Raw genomic sequence first — 22484 nt, forward strand, 5'->3', positions numbered from 1 at the left:
CATTCAGTGATACATGTAGATACCGCATGTAAAATGTGTAGCGAATAGTAAAAAAGTAATAAATTAAAACGCCATGTTTGATGTTGAAGTTTTTATGCACGCCAATGTAAGCAGAAGCTAGTTTTTTACACGTCTAAGTGTCTTATCACGCCATAACCCCTGAACTATGTGCCGCAGAGTGATATGATTTTGCATGTGCTTTCAGTGATACATGTAGATACTGTCTGCAATGTGTTTTGAGAAAAGCGTTAGTAGTAAAGGAGTAAGAAATTAAAACGTCATGGCATATGCTGAATTTTGACCACATGAACAGAGAAAAAGTAGTAAGCGATAAACTTCTTTCCTTCCATGATTTTGTGAGGGCTGTCAGTGAGTAAAAGTTCCGTAAAGGTTTGAAGCTATATGTTTGTTGGAAGTATTATCATTTTCGAGTAATAGTTGAACAAATTTCTAATATTTGAGCGCCATTAGCTTCACAACAAATAGTTTATAATTTTAATTCTTATTTTATAGTGTTAATCTTAGCTTACTCGTAGTGAGTAAATTACGACAGCACGTCATTTTTTTTAAAAATCCGGCCAATAATTACGCGAAATATTGAAAATGAACTCTTTGTTGCCCTTGGAAGTTGGTAGATATCCATCTGCAAACAAAAGTAGAGGCCAGAGAACCTAAAAACGGATTTTGTCTTGTAGGTCATAAATATATATGATAATTTCGCTGCAATTATGCGATCCAGTAACGTTGAAAGGTTGGCGACTCTGACTAGTGCAACTATTTTTGTCTGTTGCGTACGAGGAAGTTTGGTTGCATTGCACTTGTTTGAGATCAGCTGTCATTGCGTTTGATGCATAGTATAATTTCGCAATAAATTTTCTGTTTTTTACAACAGTGTTGTAGGCGGTGACAGGAAGGAAACTTTGCAAAGTTAGTGTTCCTGCACGATTGTGAATGTGAAGTTTCTTTCAACTGTAAAATCGTGTAGGTATTGTCGTTTCAGAAGTGTTTACAAATAAGCTTCTCATCCCAATAAAAACTATCTTGTGCGTGACTTTGGAGGAAACGAGTAGACCTCCTGATGTTAGATTTTTCTTTGTAATTCGTGACCAGTATGAGTCGTAGAAACAATACTTGTAATATCATTTGATCAAGAACAGCTGTGGCATTCAGACAGAATACCCATAGGTTAATATTATTTCCTAATTTTGCCATAGAAAAGAAGTGTTTAGTTGAGAGTGTAACGTGTAACTGACAATTTTAATGCATACTTCATATTTTACGGTCTATTTTGTTTCAGTATTCGTCAATTAGATCTAATGCCCAAGAAATTTGTGGGAGAAAACAGTAAAGCTGCTGCTGCAAGAGCTCGCAAAACTGCAGCAAAGGAAGAAGAAAATGCAAGGCGGCAACAACAGCTAGAGGATGAATTGTGGAAAGATGACGATAAACACATTATTAGGAAGCAGCAGAGGAAGGTAGTTAGTTCGGAACTGCTAAGAAATAATGTAAAGTGAAGGATTACACTCAGCCAATTGTAATTTACAAATGCTAAAGTCTATGAAAAGTATCATTTGACAGTGGGATCATTCCATGGTGATTAACGTAAAATATATATTGTCGTGACAGGCATAACCCCCTCCCTTTTGGGTACAATAATTGCTTTTTCACGTCCTTTATACTACGCATGGTAGGTTGACTTCCAGGATTCTTTGAGAGTTTCACATGTTGCCTATTAATCCAATACCCTATTTATAGAAATATTTTTTTAAAAATTGTGACAAACATAACATTTGTGTGACCCTATGAAAACCATCTGAAGTTGCCATGATTTTTGTCAGGTGCCAGCACTGTTCATTGTCACTATATGCTTTTGTCTTCTTACCTTCTGCTGATTGCTGTGTGGCACATTAAGTGAAGGTGACAGGGTTGTATTCAGTATGACGGTTTAACAAACATAACACAGTGGTCATTACTGTATCTCAAAATAGCTACATGTAAATGTAAAACATTCAGTACTGGATAAATCTCATATATCCTCCCTGAGCTTGAAATGACAACTATGATTCATTGGACTTCCTGGCAGATTAAAACTGTGTGCCGGACCAAGACTCGAACTCAGGACCTTTGCCTTTTGCGGGCAAGTGCTCTACTAACTGAGCTGCCCAAGCACGACTCACACCCCGTCCTCACAGCTTTACATCTGCCAGTACCTCGTCTCCCAAACTTTTACAGAAGCTCTCCTTTCATATCAGCGCACATTCCGCTGTAGAGTGAAAATTTCATTCTATGATTCATTGGGATTGGTGGTGAGTGCAGATTCTTCACTGTGTCACTCTGATCCTTTTTTTCAGATAAAAATAGTTCCATAGTATGTAACAAATCTTCGGTTGCACCAAAAGATAATACAATGTGGATGTTTTCACCTCTGCTTTGGGGAAAGCCACTGTAGGTATCATTGTTGCAATGTTTATGGGTGGTATTGCTAAATCTATTTTATCAGAAATGGCAATCATTTTCTGTGTTTTCATATAACAGAACCTGCAGATTTTCTACTTGTCTCACACAGGGTGCTCTCTTGAGCCAGTCGTGGTGGCCGAACGGTTCTAGGCGCTTCAGTCCGGAATCCCGCGACTGGTCGCAGGTTCGAATCCTGTGTCTGGCAAGGATGTGTGTGATGTCCTTAGGTTAGTTCGGTTTAAGTAGTTCTAAGTTCTGTGGGACTGATGACCTCAGATGTTAAGTCCCATAGTGCTCAGAGCCATTTTTTGCTGTCTTGATGCCTTGGAGAGGTGGTGCAAATTTGAAAAAAATTACTTAAGTTTATGTTTTTGTTCTTGCATGTGACTCTGTGACAAACAGGATTTGCATATTCAAATGACCAGCAACAGGCACATCATAGAACTCTTTGGCATTAGTAACATACTCATCACCTTGGAGGATGTGCCTTCAAACATATCCTTTTGCAACAAAACCCTCACCATTGTGTGTGCCCTTACTATGATGGATTAAAAAAATTTCCAAGCAAAGCATTTTGGGCTCACTTACATAGCTGCCACGGAATAAGAATTTTTGAAATGACTGGCTCTGCCATCACTCCAAGCTGTAACTTTTTTCAGTAGTTTCAAAATGGTCTTCAAAATGTGTGATTGTTTTGTTGAAGTTTTGTACTTCTGCAGATGTGCCGAGTCCAATCTGAAACCGCAGCATAACATTGATGCCTTACATTCTTGGCAGAATCCTGATGACGTATGACTGCAGGACTGCAGTATATATTTTCTGGGTACAGTCATTGTTCTAGTGGGCGGCATTACCTCACTCCGCTGTGTTACACAATAGTTTTCAGCAAAACCTCTTTACAGTATCACACATCCTGTTGCAGAGTGTCTTTCTGTTTCTGCAATTCCAATGCTTATCAATATGTTATATACCTTAGGTGTAATTTTACTTTGAGTTGAGATGTTAGTTAAGCTCTTGCTTCAAGAAGATTCCACTCTTTCTTCACAATTGTTCTCCTTCCATCCCACTGAGTGGTGTAGATCTTGCAATTTTGCCTCGAGTTTATTGTTTCACATAAAACTCAAAGGTGTCTACAAATTGTTTGACTGGTAAGTACAAATGGCACATTCCAGTCATACAGTTTTTATTGCACTTTGTGTAAGAGGATCTGAAGAAGGAGGAATCTGAAGTTTTCACAGTATAAACAACAGCTCACTTCTAGTCTGTCAAACAAGTCAACATGTGGTGCATGCAGTTTGCAAAACATTGACAACTGTGTTTTCATCTTAGGATACTTCTCTGTAAACAAGAAGTGGATATCCTTCACTCTGAGCATCAGCCTATTTTGCTTGCTTGTTTTTGTCTTCAAGTGTGTATCTTGGACAGCTTTTACATCTTTCCTATCAGGTGCCTGGCATGAAATTGTATCACTGCAACAGAAATCTCACACAATTTCTTTCGTTTCTTCAGTGATTATGGTTAACCTGTCTTGACAGTGTGTCAGATGAAGGGGTGCTACATAAATTTTTTGAGAAGTTTTGTTATGAAGTTTGTTTCTTTTTCAGGATGCTGGCTAAAGCTTCATTCACTTTCCTGACAGCTGGTTGCAAAGCCTTTTATGTGGTTATATTTCAGAACAACTACTGGGCATTATTGCTGTTTCCTCAGAAGCCTGTTTTTGGCTTTCTTTCCTCCTATTAGGGATCCTAGACACTTCCCTCTCCTTTTGTTGAATGTTATTGCCACCTTTCAAACTTTCTCGAAGCTTCATATTTTCTCGTGCCTTTTGTCTTTACATTGCTATTTTTTGTGCATCTTGCTTAGATTGACGACTTCTTTCCCATTCTGCTGGTGTCATGGGAGCCATAGTGGCCAATGATTTGCGTTTCAACAATTTCCTATAAAAAATCTATTAATTGTCATAAACATTGTGTACATTGTTTGTGATGCACAGTAATATCACAGCTTTTAAACGAAATTGTAAAATTAAACTGGGGTTTCAAGTGAGGCAGATAACAAACTGTCATTACAGCCTGTGACTAATGTAACAATTAATGGAGGTTACATGAATTCCAAACTACCTTTTACAGTTGTGACACTGTTTATTACAATGTGTGTAGAAGCATATTATGCCTCCTGTTTCTCAGTGTGCTGTATTGGATGTGTGTCCTTATGTTTATGGATGCAATAGCCCAAAAACATTGCAACGACAGCACTAAAAAAGGCCTGTTTGGTGACTAACATAAAATTCACATTGAAGCTACTGTATTACCTGCCCACATGTGAATAATCAATATGATGTGAAAACCTGCATTAAATAGCAGAAATGAACACCATATAGCGTGCTACATGTAAAACATGTTTAATATGAAGTAAATACATTTTAATTCACTGCCAATAATGGCAGTTAAACGAGGCAATGTTGCTGTTTGCATACGTGCTTCTCTTGCATAGCTCCCACAAGATTTATTGTAGTGTTGCTCAATTTAGAAACTACACATTTAGAGCTTTAATATGACATGCTACATGAGTGACAGACAATTTTAATTATGACAAATGTCATATTTCCGTGGAATTACCCAGTGGGTCTTTTGAGCCAAGTGGACGAGCAATAATTTCATGATCTGTAGTTTTAATTCATTTTTACCTTAGAGTTCCCTTTAGAATGAAACTGTACAGTGCAAAATTTGATCTCAAAATGTAAAAAACGTTAAGGTTTTAGAGGGCTTTTTGTTGGGAAGGGAGGAGGGTGTTAGGTAATGTTGTGGTAGTATCATGTGAGCTGTACGACAGGTTAAGTCAGATATAATACCATTTAAAACTAAGACTTGTTGTAATGTAATGGCTATTTCCAGAATAAAAGCAACCTAAAATATAGCTCCATGCAATCATTCCACAAAGGCACAAAGGTAGTCCTTTTGAACAAACACCTTTCTGTGTCAGTTACACACAATACCAACCTCCATTCACTATTTTGCCCTTTCTTCAAGAAATAAAAGAAAATACAGGAACATAAATCTGTTGAACACCTACATATTGTTAATACGATGCGCAGTTATGCGAAAGTTACAGCCATCCCACTCACTACCTCAATTTTTTTGAAACTGCTACTCCTAGTGAACTTCTCTTGCAGCACCATCTTCAGGAACCACTTCCCACACCCAGCTAGAGGAGCTGCTTCCTTCTACAGATGGCACGGCTTCCTCTCGGGATCCATTTCCACAGAAACCTGTACATCAGAAGCTAAAGCCAGCCAATAGCTGAAGGACCAGCGACATGAAGGCCCCAGGGCTGCTTGCTCTTCATCCATCTCCACGCCTGTCACAGCTAGGCCTTGAACTAATCCTGACCTCCAAAGGCTATGAAGGATAATAAGGTGACGAATCAGAACAAGGCTACTCCAGTGATCTCAAGAGGCAACAGAACCCCCACTCCCCACTGTTGGATTCTGAACCAATGCTCATTGATGTGGTTCCATCACCATCGGTAACAGGCAGTGGTCCTGGGGTGTGAACAGTCCTGGACCCTACACATTTGACCTGGATACCAGTAATGTGATTATTCAGTGGAACTGTAATGCATATTAAAAAGTCACCGCCAGGTCTACACCACTTATTTCCTCCACTTCTGCTATTTCTGTTGCTGTACAAGAAATGCACTCCACTGATGACCATTCCGCAGTGCTCTGTGGGTAAAGTGTGTTCTGTTGGAACTGTGTTGGTCCTAAGAGGGCATCTGGAATGGTCTGTACATTGGTTTACGTAAGTGTGGTCAGGGAGTAGATTCAGAGTTGCCACAAGTTCTACAAATAATGGAATTTCAAACATATCAGGGAAATTTTTAAGAAAATTGGAAAAAAATCTCATTTTTGTCTCTGTAGATGAAAGGGTTTGTTTACTGAGATGTCGTGCATCGTCACTGGCTGGGTGCAGCGGAGTATGTGTGCCACTTCCCTACTCCCTCATTATTACTGCTTCTCCCCTTCCTACGTCTCTCCTCAGCTTGCAGACAGTGCTGCCACCACTTCTTGCCACTGGTAGCAACTGCCAATGGGAGGCAGGCGGAGTGGTTTGTTTGAATCTGATTCTCAGAGACTGTTGATGCAGCAACCATAGATGGCAGACATGTATGCATGAGTTGTGTTGGGGGACTGTGTGAATGTGTGTATGCTCTTGTTTTCTGACAAAGGCTATGACTGAAAATTTAGTTGTGAGAGTGTGATTGTCTTTTCTACATACCTGTCTGAACTTAGCGATCATCTTTACGGTGAGTTGCTACCTATTCTCATTAGAACTGATTCTCAGAGTATTTGTGCAAGTTAACTGTTGCATGGATTGATCAATGCGATCTCATTTCAACAACATGGTGTCTGTGACATGTAAATAGCTGGCCACACAAGTGGGCTTCCATGACAGGTCAAAACCGCGAGCCATTTCTGTGGGTATCTCTAACGGATTGGGCGTGCCGATCTTAAACCTGTCATTTTTCACTAATGTGCAAGCCCTGCCCATCGGATATAGTCTCACCAATCTGCTTGCAGTCCGGCTCTCTCTCTCTCTCTCTCTCTCTGTCTCTCTCTCTCTCTCTCTGTCTCTCTCTCTCTCTCTCTCTCTCTCTGTGTGTGTGTGTGTGTGTGTGTGTGTGTGTGTGTGTCTCTTTTCATGGTTTATCAAAAGACCCAGGACTGCAGTGCTTTTCAGCAGGCCCACTTTGAAAACAATTTATATATTAGAAAGTATGGACAAAAAGGAAATTGCCGTAGTCCCTGGCAGTTTGTACACTATGTACTCGTATATTTCTCGAAAGAAAAATCACACAATACCTGTACAATAATAGACATAACACAGTGACTAATAACCAGCAATAAGAACATAGTAGAACCAACATTTTACTGGTCCAGAGTCAGTCAGAGGAAATGGTTAATGTCTTTTATATAGGAGGGCAGTTGTTATAGTAATAGGCCAAAGACGTTGGTCTACAAGGGCGACCCCCTGCGGGTTCGGGGGTTAGAATAGGCCCGCGGTATTCCTGCCTGTCGTAAGAGGCGACTAAAAGGAGTCTCAAACTTTTCGGCCTTATATGATGGTCCCCTGTTGGGTTTGACCTCCATCTCTCAAAATTTTCCGAAGAGCGAGCCGATTGGGGAAGGGCGCCTTACTTGGTGCATTGTGTCCATCTTGCGATCAGACCTTTCGCCAGCTTATACACCGTTGAACGGCAGTCCTGTCCACTCTCCATCTCTTGGGCATGACTCTTTTTCTGCGTGCAGATAACACCTTGCACTGTGCAGTGCCTCTTTCTGCACCGACGGCGACCATGGACCACATGTTACCTAACATCCAGCACGGTAGCCAGTCCGTTGTGGTGGGGGCCGCCATGTACCCTGTTGGTTGTAGCCCCCTGACAACACAGGGATCGCTCTACTGATGCCTGCGCCGTTAACTCCCTACGTATGCCAAGGAGTAGATGCCTATCCTCATGGGGTATCGAGACTCCAGGCAACAGCCATCCTGCCAGGTGGCTCTTGCCATGGCTGGGTGGCGCCCGTGGGGAGGGCCCTTGGTCGGAGTAGGTGGCATCAGGGCGGATGACCCACAATGAAGCATGGTACATCGTCTCTCGCTGGTGGCCAGCCCCCAGCAGTCTCTAAGCGTTCTCGGGCTCAGTTTAATGCTCAGAAGTATGATCCGAAAACGTTCCCCTCCCTGGCCACACAGTGGGAGGAACGTAAGTTTCAGGATGGCAGTAGCAGTTATTCGCCCCGCTTCTTAGTTCGTACGAGGGTTGATGGGGAGTCTTTTCTCTCCACAAAGCCTCAGTTCTTCGTCGAGCATTTAGAGGACAAGTTTGGGGAGGTGGAGGGCTTGTCAAAAATGCGCTCTGGGTCAGTCCTGATACAAACGGCATCCTCTGCCCAGTCACGACGGTTACTCGCTTGTGACAAGTTGGGGGATGTTGCCGTTACGATCACACCCCATAAGAGTTTAAATATGGTCCAGGGAGTTATTTACCATAGGGATCTTCTTTTGCAGTCTGATGAAGAGCTGCCCGCCAATTTAGAGCACCGAGGTGTACATTTCGTCTGGCGCATTCATCGGGGTCCAAAGGAAAATCAGATTGCTACCGGTGCCTTCATCTTGGCCTTCAAAGGGGATACATTACCGGAAAAAGTCAAGGTGATGGTCTACCGATGTGACGTTAAGCCCTATATCCCTCCCTCCGATGCGTGCTTTAAGTGCTGGAAGTTCGGCCATATGTCTTCTCGCTGCACTTCCAGCCTCACATGTCGAGATTGCGGACGCCCATCACATCCCAATACTCCATGTGCCCCGCCTCCCATCTGTGTCAACTGCGGGGAGCACCATTCAACTTGCTCGCCAGACTGCCGAATTTTCCAGAAAGAGCGTAAAATCGTGGAATAAAAGACCCTGGACTGACTAACCTATACTGAGGCCAAGAGGAAATACGACCGACTCCACCCTGTGAGAATGACATCTTCCTAAGCTGCTGCTACAACACCTGTGCTAGCCCCGTCTGTTTCTCCAATTGTGGCCGGATCGACGAGTAGTAAAACTCCTCCTGCTCCCTCGCCAGTGGGGGGGCTCTACCCACCAGGTTGCTCCTGCGCCACCTACCTCAGGAGCAACACCATCCCACCCATCGGGGACATCCGTCCCCACTTCTAAGCCGGAGAAGTGTCCAACTTCTTCGGCTTCTCACGCTCGCAAGGGGTCCCTTGGGTCCCTCCCTTCCCAGGTTTCCGCCAGCGAGAAGCCTGACGACCGACAATGGCGTAAGTGCCCGCAATCAGCTGATCGTAGGGCTTCACGATCCTCCTCCGTTCCGGAGACTGAATCGGTGAAGCCCTCCCAGCCGGTGCGACCCAAGGAACGGCGTGAGAAACGCCAGAAGAGCTCTCAGCCCAAGGAACTCGCGGTGGCAGCCATCCCACCGCAACCTTCCAGCTCTGCGTCTGAGGATGCGGTGGAGATTCTGGCCGGTCCATCAGACGCCATGGAAAGTACTATCACAGGTGCTAAATCAGAGGCAGCAGGTGACCCAGCAGCGTAATCTCCCTTCCCAGTCCCGTCAATCCTTTCTCAGCCATGCAACACCATCCTCCAGTGGAACTGCAGCGGTTTCTTCCACCATCTAGCTGAGCTCTGCCAACTTATCAGCCTTCACCCTTTCCTCTGCATTGCTCTGCAGGAAACATGGTTACCGGCAATGCGAACCCCCGCCCTCCATGGCTATCGGGGTTATTATAAGAACCGGGCAGCTTATGAAAGGGTGTCTGGTGGCGTCTGCATCTATGTCCTGGACTCTCTTCACAGCGAGTCTGCACCTCTCCACACACCTTTAGATGCTGTCGCTGTTCGGGTGTGGACGCCACAGGCTGTTACCGTCTTCAGTCTTTACCTTCCACCGGATGGTGATGTCGCGCAGCATGTCCTGGCTGCTCTGATAGCTCAATTGCCTCCACCTTTCCTGTTACTGGGTGACTTTAACGCCCATAACCATCCATGGGGTGAGTCAGTGGCAACAGGTCGAGGCGCCATCGTTGAGCATTTATTGGCGCAGCTCGATCTCTCGATCTTAAATGATGGTGCCTTCACACACTTCAGTCTGGCGCATGGCACATACTCCGCCATTGACCTTTCCATCTGTAGCCCTAGCCTCTTACCGTCTGTCCAATGGAGAGTGCATGACGACCTGTGTGGTAGTGATAACTTTTCGGTCTTTCTGTCACTGCCACAGCGTCAGTCTTCTGGGCGCCCTAGCAGATTGGCTATGAATCAGGCTGACTGGGACTTGTTTTCCTCCACTGCCGCTATTGAGCCTCTCTCTAACGATGCCATTGATGCAGTGGTTGAATCGGTCACCACCGGCATCGTTACTGTCGCCGACTCTGCCATTGCCCGTTCTTCTGGGTCCCTTCGGCGGTGGACTGTGCCTTGGTGGTCGCCTGAGATCGCTTAAAGCTCGCCGGCGGGCGCTCCAGCGTCACAAGCGACATCCCTCAATCGACCACCTTATTGCCTTCAAACGGCTGCGTGCGCGAGCCCGCTGCAGTATCCGCCAACGCAAGCAGGAGTGCTGGGAGCTTCCACTCCATAAAGGAGCGGATAGAACGTCGGAGTCTTTCTTTTCGCACTCACCATCCTGAATTGTACAATGTTCCATTCAGTGAGTGGGAATTTCGAAGTGCCCTCGCCGCTTGTCCTGATACTGCTCCTGGGCCAGATAGCATCCACTCTCAGATGCTGAAACACCTTTCAGTGGACTGCCAACGACGCCTCCTCCATCTTTACAACCGCATTTGGGTCGAGGGTGAGTTTCCGTCGCAATGGCGGGAAAGTCTTGTTGTCCCCATTCTGAAACCAGGGAAGAACCCTTTGGAGGTGGATAGCTACCGTCCCATTAGCCTCACCAACGTTCTTTCCAAGTTGCTTGAACAGATGGTGAGCCGGCGCTTGAATTGGGTACTGGAGTCTCGAGGCCTTCTGGCTCCGTCTCAGGGTGGGTTCCGTAAAGGCCACTCCACCGCCGACAATCTGGTGAGCTTGGAGTTGGCCATCCGTACTGCCTTTGCCCGCCGTCAGCATCTGGTTGCTGTCTTTTTCGACATATGGAAGGCGTGTGATACGACATGGCGTCATCACATCCTTTCTACGCTTCATGGACGGGGCCTTCGGGGCCCTCTGCCGATCTATATCCGCAATTTTCTGTTGTATCGTACCTTCCGCGTGCACGTCGCGGCCTCATATAGTACCTCCCAAGTCCAGGAGAACGGTGTGCCACAGGGTTCTGTTCTCAGTGTGTGTCTGTTTTTAATAGCTGTTAACGGGCTCGCTGCGGCCGTGGGAAATACTGTCTCCGCTTCCCTGTATGCTGACGACTTCTGCCTTTACTACAGCTCTATTGGCATTGCAGCTGCTGAACGTCAGCTACAGGGCGCAATCCGCAAGGCGCAGTCTTGGGCTGTTGCGCATGGATTTCAGTTTTCCACAGCCAAGACGTGCATTATGCATTTCTGCCGGCGACGCACTGTTCACCCGGAGCCGCGGCTTTATCTTGACGGCAAGCTTCTTAAAGTGGTGGAGTCACATAGGTTTTTGGGGATGGTTTTTGATGCCCGGTTGACTTGGTTGCCTCATATTCGGCAGCTTAAACAGGCGTGTTGGCGGCATCTAAATGCTATGCGATGCCTGAGCCACACCAGGTGGGGCGCCGACCGATCTACTCTCCTACGGCTTTACCAGGCGTCAATCCAGTCCCGTCTGGACTACGGGAGTCTGGCTTACGGCTTAGCATCCCCATCTGCGTTGTGGGTGCTGGACCCAATCCTCCACAGCGGGATACGCCTTGCCACTGGTGCCTTCCGAACCAGCCCTGTGGACAGCATACTTGTGGAGGCAGGTGTCCCTCCACTGCAGTTGCGACGCCAACAATTACTGGCTGCTTATGCTGCCCATGTTTTTAGCTAGCCCGGGCATCCAAATTATCGTGTCCTCTTCCCACAGTCAGTCGTTCATCTGCCAGAACGTCGGCCCCGGTTGTGTTGTCCGATTGCCGTATGTGTCAAACAGCTTCTTTCCTGGCTTGGGTGTTTCCCTATTCCACCTCCTTTCTGGGCCCCTCTGCGTACACCCCCATGGTTTGTGCCTCGCCCTTGCCTTCGGCTCGACTTGGCACATGGCTCGAAGGACTCAGTCCCTCCGGAGGCCTTCCGACGCCGCTTTTATTCCATCCTGGCCACGTATCGGGGCTCTGGCATTGTCTACACCGACGGTTCGATGGTTGCTGGTCTAGTCGGTTATGCACTAACTCTAGGGGACCATTCTGAACAACGTTCGTTGCCGGCTGGCTGCAGTGTTTACACTGCTGAGCTGGTCGCCATCTTTTGTGCCCTAGAGTGTATCCGCTCCTGCTCAGGTGAGTCCTTCGTTATCTGTAGCGATTCCCTGAGCGGTTTACGAGCTCTCGACCAGTGTTTCCCTTGTTCTCGTCTGGTGATGGCTATCCAGGAGTCCCTGCATACTCTCGCCCGTAGCGGCAGGTCTGTGGTCTTTGTTTGGACCCCAGGCCATGTTGGTATACCCGGCAATGAAACTGTTGACCGCCTGGCGAAAGAGGCCACCAGTGCGCCATCTCTGGAGATTGGCCTCCTGGCGGCTGATTTGCGGGCTGTCTTACGCCGCAACGTTATCTCGTTTTGGGATGCTGAATGGCGCGGTCTGACCACCCCTAACAAACTCCGTGTCGTCAAGGACACGATGACTGTGTGGCGGTCATCCATGCTAGCCAACCGCAGGGACTCAGTCGTCCTTTGTCGGCTCCGCATTGGCCACACCCGACTCACGCACAATTATTTACTGTGTCGTGAGGATCCCCCTCTTTGTCGTTGTGGGGCGTCCTTGACGGTGGTCCATATTCTGTCGGAGTGCGCCCTTTTAACCATGCTCAGGCAGGCTTTTGCAATGCCTGACGCGCTCTCTGCTCTTTTATCAGATGACTCTGCCATGGTGGACTTGGTTTTGTGTTTTATTCGGGCAGGGGGTTTTTATCCTTTAATCTGAGTTTTTTTAGTGTTGATTCTGGCTTTAAGCCTCTGATTTTAAACTGAGTTTTTAAAGTGTTCTTGGTGGTTGGCTTTTCCTCTTTTTCTCTACGGTCGGCCAACCACCGTCACACTGTGTGTTTTAATTTGTTTTGTCTGGTCTCTGTCAGAGTATTTCATGTCCTGTTTCGTCTGCTGTCTTTCCTGTTGTTCGTTTTTTATTCTCTTTGGGTGGTTTTAGTTTTTATGGAACAAGGGACCGATGACCATAGTAGTCTAGTCCCTTTAATTCCACAAACCAACCAACTCTACAAGGGCGGAGATATTTTCTGTGGAGTGCAGTATCCAGTGACAGTGGTGTGTCTGGAGTGGTTAGGTTTATGTATTTTAGTAAGCATGTAGAAGGTAAAAGTGTAACGAATATTGGGGTTTAGGAGAGAGAATAGATTCAGATGAGAGGTTCTGGAATGGATCTAGAGATTTAAGGGACCAACAAGCTATTAAAAAGAGAGTGTGTCTATATACTACAGACAGACAACACCAGGTATTAAAAGTAATCAGAATGAGTTGCTAATGCATGTTGACTTTTCAGATAATTATACAAAGATCAAGCTCAGGTGATAAAATGTCACAGGGCAACTAAGACTCTGACAGTGTACACTGTAGTGACGCATATCATCATACAGTTAAGAGTGCAGATTTGTCTTCATTATTATTGTCTGACTGAAACATAAAAGCTATGTCACTGTTGCATTTACAAAAGAATAAGAGATGATATTAGATAAAATAACATTATAAAAAATTCAATATTGGCTAGATGGAGCAGCTCCGCAGTTCTGATATTAAGTTTTTGTTTATCAATCTTTCTTATCATCAAAAGGATTTTGGGTTCCTGGCTAAACAGAATTTTTTTTTTTAGTAACTGCTGTTGGAGAGAGGAATTGAAGAAAGCATAAAGCATTTTTAGCCAATTATGTTTCATTGTTTGCGTGCTAAGGCTGGTCAACCAACACTCTGAATTCAGTGGTGCATTCTGGCTCGATAGTACTTGGAAATCTTAACATTGCCTCACCCATTAGCATATAGTGTGGTGGTCCACTCCTACTATGAGTGGCTGCCCAGGAGTGTTCAGGAGTTGACCAATTGTGACCAAGCTATTTGGGTACATACTTCTATCTTACAGATCTGGATATATCGGATCTCCAAATATGCACTCAGGGATGGAACAAATTGCTGCCTCGGTGTCTTCAGAGGCCCAAAGTGAATTTAAACTTGAGGCAGTACAATAAAACTTGTACTGCAGAGTACTTCCCACAAATCTGTTTACTTCATTGTTAAGTACATAATATGGTTTTATTGTTGTATGTGTGGGTGGCTCCCAGCAAGGAATACACACGGTTGTTCATCTGTTGTCCCGAATAGGGATTTACAACTACATCTTCCAGAACTGTTTACGAATTATGATGCAGAGTTACATGGGGTTATGATGGCACTGCAGTGGATTCAAAGGCATTACAGGACGAAGTTTCTCATCAGCTCTGACTCACTTAATACATTGCAAGTGGTCCACCTCAAATATTCAGTAGACTACTCGATTCAGATCATCCATGACACTTTACACTGGATCCAACACTGACACAAAGAGGTATTCTTTTGATGGACACCGGACACTTTAAGAGACAGGGTAATGCTGACAAAACAGCCAAAGGAACAGGTAGGGGTAGGGATGGTGGTGTGCATCAATGTGCTGTTCCCTTGCGCACCATAGTCTCATTGCGTGACAGTGGGAAATAAAGTGGGTGTAAGTGGTAAACAACAAATTGTAGTCTCTCAATGCAACAGTGCAAACTTGGTGGACTTTGTGCCAACTACATTGATGGAAGGAAGTACTACTCACTAGATTGTGCATAGGACACATGTTTTTTTTTTCCCCCTCTGAGGGGTGGACAACCACTGTGAAGTTTTTGGTTCAGCATGTTACGGTCACATGTGTTTTATATATTGTTATAAGGGCAAACTTCAGTTTGGCCTGAGATCAGCACACAATGCTCACTGACAGACACAAGTGTACACAGGTTTTGAAATTTTGTGAACTGGTGGACCTCATCCCTAAGGTACTGGGAAGGGGAGGTCAGCATGCTGTGAGTGGGTAGCTTTCCCAGGCGGTTTGCGTTTCTGTGAATTGGTTTTCAGTTTTGTCGTCAAGTGTGTCATGATGGAGATTTTTTATAATTGATAGGTCGACTTCCATGTATTATAAGCAACTCCGCCATGGGGAGAGACTTCATCCCCCCCTCCCCCCTCCCTCCTTCCCTTCCCTCCATATGAATGGCACTCTGCCACTTCATAATAGCACCGATGAACATGTTGAGCCTCTTTCACCGATCATCATCATCATAATCACGACCGTAATCATCTCCTGGACAACAGGGTATCCACGTGCGACCATCGACCTAGTGTTACAAGAAACTTGATTCAACTGACCAGAAGGCATGTTTCCACTGATCCATGATCTAATCTTGATTATTCTCTGCCCATTGCAATCATAACTGAGGATATCATTGAATCGCCTTGGGAAAACTAATGCATCTAAAGCAGAGCCCCATGTTTAGCAGTGTGTGCTGAAGGTTGACCACCTTCACCATTTCTGAGATGTTCGTTCGCAGACCTCAGATCATAACAATCTGCTCTTTGTCAAAGTTACCCCATTTGTGGTACATATCTTTGCTGGAATGAGTCCCAACTCAATTCTGTCCCACTTGTGGTGTTTTTTTTCTTTTTTTTCTTAAGCCGTTCTTGCACAGACTGCACATTAGAACATTAACACTGGGCAGGCAGAGTTTCTGATGTCATAGCATGGAATCAGCACATTATGGCGTGTGTCTGATCATGCAGAGCAGTATCAATTATGTCAGAAAATCTGAGTTCGTATTTGAACATAGACCAATGAGACAGAAAAACGCCACCTATGTCACATGCTGGCCATCTCTCTTTTCAGTACACTCAGGAGATGCAATATTGGATTTTGTCATTTTTACTTGCAGTCGATATTAGTGGATTTTGTAATATAACATATGTCACATGAATAAATCCCATTTCAAAGCTCCATCACATTGAGGCTTCTCCAAAACTCATTGTTATGAGTACAGTTGGTTGCAGTAAAATGACAGGAAATGTCAGTTAGATCTTTAAAGATTTTTTAATTCTGACTTGGGTGTTTTGAGACAGTGGCACATTGAAGATCGTCAAGAACACACTGTTTTTTGAATGGTCTGTCATAATTAAATGTCAGTTAATATCATGTAGATGATTAAAGCCTTCAGGAAATGGTAACACAAAATATGCTCATAAGCTGTGGAAGTTTAGTTTAATGTGATGAACAGAGACAGGAAGTTGTGAAGTGATGTGTAACTGGTTCATGACTCTCTGAATATAAATACTTTTTCTAAAAGAATCCTGATTTCCTTCTAAATTTAATAGATGTATATTCTGGAATATTCAGTTTTATATAAATACAAGTCCACCTGTGTCTCAGGAATGAGTTTGTCCACTGGCTGTATCTAAAAGAGAACTCGCACTACTTCCATTAAGATATTTTTTGCTTTCTTGTTTCAAGTCTTGTATTTCACGTGTTCCAAATATTGTGCTATTGAATACAAAAGGTGATCAAGTAAGAATGACCTTAGGGTATTACTAAAAAATGATAATGATGAAATAATTTTTATCTTATGTGGAATACTATACTAAATTTGTATCGCACTAGTTGTGTGGAATTTTTATAAGCCAGTGTTCTTACTGACTAAATATGGAACCTTGCTTTTTGCATTAACATGTTTGTGAATGATAAAGTTTATATTTATGTATCCTGCAGAGAGAGCATCATTAGCATGTAGACAAGGGATGAAATGTGCATTTTAATAGACCTAACACAAGAATTTTATGCCCATCAATTTCATGTGATTTGCGAGCCAGAGATAACCAACAACTGCCAGTGGAGAGAGTTGTAGTCATAAATCACCAAGGCATGTCAACAAATCACATCAACCAGCGCATCTAATGTGATTTAGGCACTGTGTCTTCTGCAGTTGGTTTTAGCATCCCCATACACATTTTCATTGGCTGCCTAATCCTGTGTGAGGACAGCTTCAAGCTATTGTAGCTAGTTTACATTTTGAGAACTTTTGTGTACTGTGTAGTTCACCCACATTACTTGTAGCTCCAAATTGCTGCTGGAGCACGCTGTAGTTGTGTATAAGATGTTGATGCACATGTACCGTCCGCACAAACTGTAAAATTCCTGAATGTTCAGCAGCAAGGCAGAGATAAAGTCAGTGTGTAGCATGTTGAATACCATGGCCTGTGTGATAACAGCTTTGCTGCATCATGTGCTCTCAGTGGCAGCCGAGTAGCACACAACAGGTGATTTTTTTTTTTTTTGTACAATCGTCAAATGACTTGGACACCTTAATTTTCTGTGCACAGTTAGGTTTTGCAGAGGAACGTTGAAAGAAATTAACATATCACTCTTGGAAATAAGATACCTTAGCCGAGTACTTCTCAGTCCTCTTATCATGGCACCTAACACATGCTCATTTCATATTTAATTAACAGTGTTTTGTACTTACAGTTTCACAGATATGTTTCTTAGTTAGTTAGGCATTTTAGTTAACAGGAACACTGAATCATTATGTATACAGAGAAGTCATTTTTGGTACCGTAATGCACTCATTCTCCTAGTGTCTTCAAAGAGCATTTCTTGCCAGGGCACAATTGGCTGATATCATCCCTGTGCTGAAACTCCTGGACTGATGTTCTTATTTCAGTGGTGTGTGCCATGAATCCACATTTGCCGGAAACTACTGTGCATAATTTTGTAGAAGAGCTACCCTGTAAAATATATCTGTCACAGTGTAAGGTGGGACTGCGGTTGTACATGATTAGCAGCTACAAATAAAATAGATCTGGTAGCAAGGATGGTTTCGTAGCTTTATTACATGGGATGTGAATTTGAGATGGTATTTGTAACAAAGTTCATGGACTCATTGCTCTTCATGAGTCATCATGTTAAAATTATTGTGGGTACTGGGAGCTGGGTGAAACCTTTAATAGAAAGCTCTGAAATATTTAGCGAGGTACAAGAATGTGTATTGAGAAGATATATTAGAAATCAAAGGAGGGGGAGTGTTCATTTCTGTCGAAAAAAGAAAAAATATGTCTGTTGAAGTTGAAACTAGGTTAACTCATATTAATTATCAATATAATAGAGGGAAACATTCCACATGGGAAAAATGTATCAAAAAAGAAAGATGATGTAACTTACCAAACGAAAGCGTTGATATGTTGATAGACAAACAGACACAAACACACATGCAAAATTCAAGCTTTCGCAACCCACGGTTGCTTTGTCAGGAAAGAGGGAAGGAGAGGGAAAGACGAAAGATTGTGGGTTTTAAGGGAGAGGGTAAGGAATCATTCCAATCCTGGGAGCAGAAAGACTTACGTTAGGGGGGGGGGGGGGGGAGGGGAGAAAGGACAGGTATACACTCGCGCGCGCTCGCGCGCGCCGCGCGCGCGCGCACACACACACACACACACACACACACACACACACACACACACACACACACACACACACACACACACAGATATATATATATATATATATATATATATATATATATATATATATATATCTCCAGATAACCCGGACAGTGTAACACTGTGCCAAGATGTGCTGGCCATGCACCAAGGCATGTTTAGCCACATGGTGATCCTGATTACCAACAAACACTGTCTGCCTGTGTCCATTCATGCGAATGGACAGTTTTTTGCTGGTCATTCCCACATAGAATGTGTCACAGTGTAGGCAGGTCAGTTGGTAAATCACGTGGGTGCTTTCACACGTGGCTCTGCCTTTGATCGTGTGCACCTTCCGGATTATAGGACTGGAGTAGATGGTGGTGGGAGGGTGCATGGGACAGGTTTTACACTGGGGGCAGTTACAAGGGTAGGAGCCAGAGGGTAGGGAAGGTGGCTTGGGGATTTCAGGGATGAACCAAGAGGTTACGAAGGCTAGGTGGACGGCGGAAAGATGCTCTTGGTGGAGGGGGGAGGGTTTCATGAAGGATGGATCTCATTTTAGGGCAGGATTTGAGGAAGTTGTATCCCTGCTGGAGAGCCACATTCAGAGTCTGATCCAGTCCTGGAAAGTATCCTGTCACAAGTGGGGCACTCTTGGGGTTCTTCTGTGGGCGGTTCTGGGTTTGAGGGGATGAGGAAGTGGCTCTGGTTATTTGCTTCTGTACCAGGTTGGGAGGGTAATTGTGGGATGCGAAAGCTGTTTTCAGGTTGTTGGTGTAATGGTTCAGGGATTCAGGACTGGAGCAAATTCGTTTGCCACGAAGACCTAGGCTGTAGGGAAGGGATCGTTTGATATGGAATCGGTGGCAGCTGTTATAATGGAGGTACTGTTGCTTGTTGGTGGGTTTGATGTGGACGGATGTGTGAAGCTGGCCATTGGACAGATGGAGGTCAACGAAAGTGGCATGGGATTTGGAGTAGGACCAGGTGAATCTGATGGAACCAAAGGAGTTGAGGTTGGAGAGGAAATTCTGGAGTTCTTCTTCACTGTGAGTCCAGATCATGAATATGTCATCAATAAATCTGTACCAAACTTTGGGTTGGCAGGCTTGGGTAACTAAGAAGGCTTCCTCTAAGCGACCCATGAATAGGTTGGTGTACGAGGGGGGGCCATCCTGGTACCCATGGCTGTTCCCTTTAATTGTTGGTATGTCTGGCCTTCAAAAGTGAAGAAGTTGTGGGTCAGGATGAAGCTGGCTAAGGTAATGAGGGAAGAGGTTTTTGGTAGGGTGGCAGGTGATCGGCGTGAAAGTAAGTGCTCCATCGCAGCGAGGCCCTGGACGTGCGGAATATTTGTGTATAAGAAAGTGTTGTAGAAAGTAATTGGTGTCTTTGATGAAGGATGGGAGACTGCATGTAACGGGTTGAAGGTGTTGATCTACGTAGGCAGAGATACGCTCTGTGGGGGCTTGGTAACCAGCTACAATGGGGTGATTGGGTTTGTGAATTTTAGGAAGTAGGTAGAAGGTAGGGGTGCGGAGTGTCGGTGGGGTCAGGAAGTGGATGGAGTCAGGTGAAAGGTTTTGTATGGGGCCTAAGGTTCTGAGGATTCCTAGAAGGAATGGGATTACCTTGGCAAACTTTGTATGAAGTGTCGTCTGAAAGCTGACGCAGTCCCTCAGCATCATACTCCCAACTATGAAGTAAGACTGTCGTGGAACCCTTGTCTGCCGGAAGAATGACGATGGATCGGTCAGCCTTCAGATCAGGGATAGCCTGGGCTTCACCTGTAGTGATGTTCGGAGTAGGATTAAGGTTTTTCAAGAAGGATTGAGAAGCAAGGCTGGAAGTGAGAAATTCCTGGAAGGTTTAGAGAGGGTGATTTTGAGGAAGAGTAGGTGGGTCCCGCTGCGACGGAGGACGGAACTGTTCCAGGCAGGGCTCAATTTGGATAGTGTCTTGGGTAGTTGGATCATTGGGAGTAGGATAAGAATTATTTTTCTTCATGGCAAAGTGATATTTCCAGCAGAGAGTACGAGTGTAGGACAGTAAGTCTTTGACCAGGGCTGCTTGGTTGAATCTGGGAGTAATGCTGAAGGTGAGGCCTTTGGATAGGACAGAGTTTTCGGATTGGGAGAGAGGTTTGGAGGAAAGGTTAACTACTGAATTAGGGTGTTGTGGTTCCAGATTGTGTTGATTAGATTTTTGAGGTTTTGGGGGGAGTGGAGCTGGAATTGAGAGAGTCAGTATATGGGAGAGACTGGGTCTGTGTGCAATGAGAGGAGGTTGAGGTTTTGCTGGAAAGGTTGTGGAGGGTGAGTGAGTTGCCTTTCCGGAGATGGGAAACCAGGAGATTGGATAGTTTTTTGAGGTGGAGAGTGGTATGCTGTTCTAATTTGCCGTTGGTCTGTAGGAGGATGCTCTGAACAGCCGGTGTGGATGTGTGAGAGAAAAGATTCAGGACTTTTATTAGGGATAGGAGTTGATGGGTGTGTTCATTGGCTGAGTTGATGTGTAGGTGTAGGATTAGGTGGGTGAGGGCGATGGATTGTTCAGTTTGGAACTGGTATAGGGACTGATGGAAAGAAGGGTTACAGCCAGATATTGGAACTTCAAGTGTGAGGCCTTTGGGGGTAATGCCAAATGTCAGACAAGCCTGAGTAAATAAAATATGGGAGCGTAATCTGGCTAGGGCAAAGGCATGTTTGCAGAGGGAATGTAAATAAAACTTAATGGGGTCATTGTGGGAGTGTTGTGAGGGTGACATGGTATTAGAAGGTGGAAAGTGTAATATGAGGCTGAAATGAAAATGAAAATAAAAATATATGGGGAGAGATAAAGGTGAACTAGAAAGCAACTGGAGATCTGGTGTGAAAAAAGTCGAAAAAGTGTTCGTTAAAGCTATGTTGATCCTGTGGTGAACTTGGGTTGGTAAACAACGATGTGCACAAAGGTTAGGTGGTTGTGTTGCCGCCAAAACACGTTCAAGGGTGGGGAAATTTGGGAAAAAAAACTACGTGTAAATGTATTAAAAGGACAGATGTTTTTGCTGGCCACTCGATTCCACTGTAACAGATGTAGAATCATTGAGAAAAGGTCTATGCTCCATTGTGTGGACATACCCAGTTCATGCAAAGTTAGTTGGAGGCAACTTTAATCTACAGAGTATAGTCCGGAAAACTGCGTGGGGTATGGAAAAATAGTCTTGTGAAGCACTTTTCAACACACTTTCCAAGAACTGCGTTGAACAACTAGTTAGATAACTCGCTCACAACGGAAATAGTTTAGACCTTGTAGCTGCAAACAGACCTGACCGTATTGACAATGGCAGTTTAGAGAGAAAGTTAATAAATCCACCAGGATGACTAGGAGAGTGTTTATGTGTGAGGAAAAACCTGAAGTGAACACAACTGTTGTCACAGTGGAAGACAGGAGAGTCCACAGCATACTCATTAACAAGCTGTAGAAGAAAAGGCAACATCTCCTAAAGATGTTGAAATAAACTCCCTGATTTATGTTCACAGTAACCTGAGTGAGTGAGCGCAAGTCATGGTACAAAAACAAGAAATACATAGAACCACCTCTGGCCTGAACCTACCCATTTCCCCCCCCCCCCCCCCCCCCCTCTCTCTCTCTCTCTCTCTCTCTCTCTCTCTCTCTCTCTCTCTCTCTCTCTCTCTCTCACACACACACACACACACACACACACACACACACACACACACACACACTAATTCAGTGCCATGACTTGTATCATTGGTATATCACTCCAAAGTGACCACTGTACTGTGTTGAGTCGGTATTTGTAGGGCTCAGAAATTGAATGATCGCAAAGTCTCCAGTAACA

At 44.5% G+C, this 22484-nt stretch overlaps 1 protein-coding gene across 2 annotated transcripts in view; it reads left to right on the forward strand.

The window, feature by feature from the left end:
* The first annotated feature begins 599 nt into the window (after positions 1 to 599).
* LOC126272014 (coiled-coil domain-containing protein 124) overlaps positions 600 to 22484 on the forward strand; it is a 37111-nt gene continuing 15226 nt past the window's right edge. Inside the window, exons 1-2 of one of the 2 annotated variants that reach the window (XM_049974504.1) lie at positions 600 to 1185; positions 1298 to 1475. In XM_049974504.1, the coding sequence (XP_049830461.1) occupies positions 1317 to 1475 (159 nt within the window). In that variant the 5' untranslated portion in view covers positions 600 to 1185; positions 1298 to 1316. The remainder of the gene's footprint in view (positions 1186 to 1297; positions 1476 to 22484) is intronic. The other variant, XM_049974503.1, reaches the window with a different exon arrangement.

The sequence above is a fragment of the Schistocerca gregaria genome, chromosome 5, assembly GCF_023897955.1.
Source record: "Schistocerca gregaria isolate iqSchGreg1 chromosome 5, iqSchGreg1.2, whole genome shotgun sequence".
NCBI lineage: Eukaryota > Metazoa > Arthropoda > Insecta > Orthoptera > Acrididae > Schistocerca > Schistocerca gregaria.